At 39.0% G+C, this 4483-nt stretch overlaps 1 protein-coding gene across 1 annotated transcript in view; it reads left to right on the top strand.

The window, feature by feature from the left end:
* The window catches only part of LOC103212632 (ribosomal protein S6 kinase alpha-6-like), a gene marked incomplete at its 3' end in the record, with an annotated part of 321101 nt that overhangs the window by 127850 nt on the left and 188768 nt on the right, over window positions 1–4483 (top strand). The window contains exon 2 of the mRNA XM_007958609.1: window positions 761–820. Coding sequence (XP_007956800.1) covers window positions 761–820 — 60 coding nt within the window. The remainder of the gene's footprint in view (window positions 1–760; window positions 821–4483) is intronic.

Raw genomic sequence — 4483 nt, 5'->3', positions numbered from 1 at the left:
TTCTGGTTAGCAGTCAAGTGCTTTGGCCACTATGCTTCCAGAGCTCCTTAACAACAACAACCCCCACAATGGTACTATGCAATTTATTTGCATTATTAGCAAGCTATCCAATCTACTTGGTGGGTCACAAGCACCTCACATTTGCATATGGGGCAATCTACTTCCATAGTGATACTACCGTGGACACCCAAGGAGGGGTCGCTATGAGTTGGGTCTGACTCAACAGCACATAACAACAACAACAACAACAACCCAATCATAGGAGGTCTGGTGGCATAGTGCCTAAGACATTTTACTTCTAACCAAAGGTTGGCAGTTCAAACCCACCATCCACTCCATGGAAGGAAGATGGGGCAGTCTACTTCTGTAAAGATGTACCGCCTCGGAAACCCAATGTAGGTCGCTATGAGTTGGAATCGACTTGATGGTAGTGAGTTTGGTTTGGTTTGACCCAGTCATTTGGTGGGAGTTACAAAGACCATGGCCAAGCAATTCATTGTACCACAGTAGCAAAGCTCTAAACAATCTGAAATGAAACATAAAGCTCTGAAAATCAAGGTTTATCAAGGACAATCTGGAAAGCATATTAATAGTATTCAGTTTCTTCTAAATATCTTCTGTATATCCTTGTCATTTTGTATTTAAGTAAGTATGGATCTTGTTAGATTGCAAAGGCGAATGCATATAATTATATTATTTTTAGTTATTACTATTGTTTTAATATTCCGAAACTTCAAATTTTGAACAATATTTTTTTCAGGTAAATGGTCTTAAAATGGTTGATGAACCAATGGAAGAAGGAGAAGCAGATTCTTGCCATGTAAGTACTCTTCTTTTTAATGCTTTGTCGTTGTTAAGAATATACACAGCAGAACATAAACCAATTAAACCATTTCTTCATGTAAATTCAGTGACATTGATTACATTCTTAAAGTTGTGTAACCGTTCTCACCCTCCTTTTCCAAGTCATTCCTCCTCCATTAACATAAACTCACTGCCCCTTACGTTTCCTATCTAATCTTTCTAGTTGCTATTGTTAGTTTGATCTCATATAAAGAGCAAACCCACTGACATTGAGTCAATTCCAATTCTTATGGACTCTCACTGACTTTCCAAGGCTGTCAATCTTTATGGAAGTAGATTGTCTCATCTTCCTCCCACAGAACAGCAGGTGGATTTGAACTGCCAACCTTCTCGTTAGCAGCCAAATGCCTGACCCACTATGGCACCAGAGCTCTTTATATGATCTCATATAGATATGTCTTAAAGAGCAAAATGCTTACGGCAGACATTCTTTACTAGTTAAGCTAAAGTATTGTTTGGTTTTAGGAAGACTTCAGGGGAAGTTTTTCATTTAAGGAATAAACATTATCTTAGGGCAGTAGTTTAAAATTTCATTCTGCTTCTAGGCTCTAGAAGGTCTGGAGTAAGTGAGAATTTAAAATTGTGTTACACATTTTTTCCCTTTGATCAGGATCCTTATGTAAAGACTTTGGTCAAAATGTTCAGTAATAGTAGCTAGGCACTGTCCAGTTCTTCTGGTCTCTTGGTGAAGGAGGTAGTTGTTTATGGAGGCAATTAGCCACATCTTTCATTTCCTCTTCCGTTTCCTGATTCACCTCCTTCCTCTGTTGCTCAAGAGACCAATTATTATACCTTGCATGGCCGCTTGCAAGGTTTAAGATCCCAGGCACTATAAAACAAACTGGGAGGTAGAACAGAGCATTAAACATGTTAGTCTGATTATCTGGGGTATCCCATGAAACCATGACCCTAAACCTCAAAAGCAAGGAACTAGATTTCATGAGGTATTTGGTTGTATATAAGCAGCCTCAGCAGTGACCCTATTTTTCTGTGTGTGTGTGTGTGGGGGGCGGTCTTTGTTGTAAGTATATTTGTCACAGATGTTTTGCCAATTAAACTTTTTACAGGTGTGTACTTATTGACAACAGTTACATTAATTGGCTTTGCACCCTTACCCTTAATCAATATGATTTTTTCATCACTGTGCGCTGAAACATTATGCCATAAGTAATAAACCCCTCCCACCCCTGGGAAACACTAATGTACTTTGGTGTCTATACATTTACCTGTTGTTGTATTTAATATAAACGAAGTCACACAATATTTGTCCTTTGTTATTGACTTATTTCACTCAGCATAATGTCTTCAAGCTCCATCCATATTTGCATATATCAGGACTTTATCTTACTACTTTATTGAGTAGTATTCTATTGTCTTTATGTACCATATTTTGTTTATGAATTCACTGTTGGATATGTAAGTACTCTCATTAACTTATTAAGCCAAGTATGCCTAAGGTGTATGAGTGCTAACCAGAAGGCTGGAAGTTCAAACCCACCAGCCACTCCTCAGAAGGAAGCCTGGGCAGTCTACTTCAGTAGAGATACCGCCTCAGAAACCCAAGGAGGGGTCGCTATGAGTTGAATTGAAAGAGGAAAAGCTTATTCTAGTTAAAGAAATTTATTTTATAAGTTAATTTAAAAAAAAAATCTCACTGCCGTCGAGTCGACTCTAAATCATAGTGAATCTCCTTGGGTTTCTGACTTAGTATCTCTACAGAAGTAAATTGCCCAGTCTTCCTTCCGAGGAGTGGCTGGCTGGTGGGTTCGAACCGCCAGCCTTCTGGTTAGCAGTCAAATGCCTTAGGCACTACTACTAGCAAGTAGCATAATCAAGAGATTATGACCCAGGGGCTTTTTTTCCTAATAGGCCTTTTTGTAGTACCATTATGTCTCATGTTAATTATGCTATATTTTATGTAGATTGAAATAAGTGAGAAACAAGGAGAATGGCATCCTTATATAGTGGATAAAATCAACCCTGAGGTTGGAATTCTTTCTCTCCCCCATGAAATGAGGTCAGAACTACATTCTAATCAGATAGGAACCAGCAGAGTGATTTAAATTGGGTTTTGACATATTCTGTATAATAATTAACTACTTCTGTAGGTGATAACAATGTGACAACACTTGGTTCTCATTAATAAGAGATAAATTCTGTCATTTTAGCTTTCTAAATTTTCTTAATATTAATAACCATTACAATATTTAAGTAGAAATAAATTTAAACTATAAAATCATCTACAGATTTATTAACAAATCACATGGACTGTGAGGCATAGCAGTATTGATGTCTCTACTTCACAAATGATAAAGAGTGTTAGGAAATACAAAAGATTGTGGGTAAAGGTGCTATATACTTCAGTAGTAATAAGTTAACAAACAAATACCAAGTCTTACATCACAAAAGGAAGAATATATGTGTATTTGTGTAGCCACCACAAACACATAGACAGTATACATTGACCAAGAACCAAACTCACTGCCATCAAGTCGATTTGACTCATAGTGACCCCTCCTTGTGTTTCCGAGGTGGTATCTTTAGGGAAATAGATGGCCTAATTTTCCTGCCAAGGAGTGGTTGGTGCATTTGAACCGCCAGCCTACTGGTTAGCAGTAGCCTTAGGCACTATGCCACCAGGGAGATTGTCAAATATTTACCACTTTTTCACTAAACATGAGCCAGGAAAAATAGCTTTAAATGGAAAGAGCGAAAATATGTAGTGCTGGATTCCAATCTGATTTACCTTTGTATTCAACTTCAGTGGCTAGTGGGAGTAGCCTGGATTTTCGGAGAATGAATAAACCTTGAATCACTTCTGAGATTTGGATTTAGTTTCTGGCCTGAGTTGTTGTTGTTATTGTTAGGTGCCCTCGAGTCATGTCTGACTCATAGCAACCCTATGCACAGCAGAACAAAACACCGCTGGGTCCTGCACCAGCTCCATGATCCTAGCAATACTTGAACCAATCATAGCAGCCACTGTATCAATCCATCTCGTTGAGGGCCTTCCCCTCTATTATTGACCCTCCACCTTAACAAGCATGACATCATTCTCCAGGGAATGGTCCCTTCGGACAACATGACCAAAGTAGGTAAGACGAAGTCTGGCCATTCTTGCTTCTAAGGAGCATTCCACCTCCACTTCCTCCAGGACAGATCGGTTCTTTTAGCAGTCCACGGTACTTTCAGCATTCTTTGCCAGCACCAACTCAAAAGCATCAATTCTTCTTCAGTCTTCCTTATTCATTGTCCAGCTCTCACATGCATACGAAGCGATTGGAAGTATCATGGCTTGTGTCAGGCGCACCTTAGTCCTCAAGGAGACATCTTTGCTCTTCAGCACTTGAAAGAGGTCTCTTGTAGCCAACTTGCCCAGTGCTATACATCGTCTAATGTCCTGAGTGCTGCTTCCAGTGGCATCGATTGTAGAACCAAGTAATGTGAAGTCTTTGACAACTTCAGTCTTTTCTCATTTATCATGATGCTGCTTATAGGTCCAGTTGTGAGGATTTTTGTTTTCTTTACATTGAGATGTAATCCATACTGCAGACTGTATTCTTCAATCTTCATCAGTAAGTGCCTCAAGTCATCCTCACTTTCAGCAAGCAAAGTTATG

This window comes from Orycteropus afer, unplaced genomic scaffold (genome assembly GCF_000298275.1).
Source record: "Orycteropus afer afer isolate SDZICR_OR568_19922 unplaced genomic scaffold, OryAfe1.0 scaffold01043, whole genome shotgun sequence".
Classification (NCBI taxonomy): Eukaryota; Metazoa; Chordata; class Mammalia; order Tubulidentata; family Orycteropodidae; genus Orycteropus; species Orycteropus afer.
This window is presented reverse-complemented; position numbering and strand designations above follow the sequence as displayed.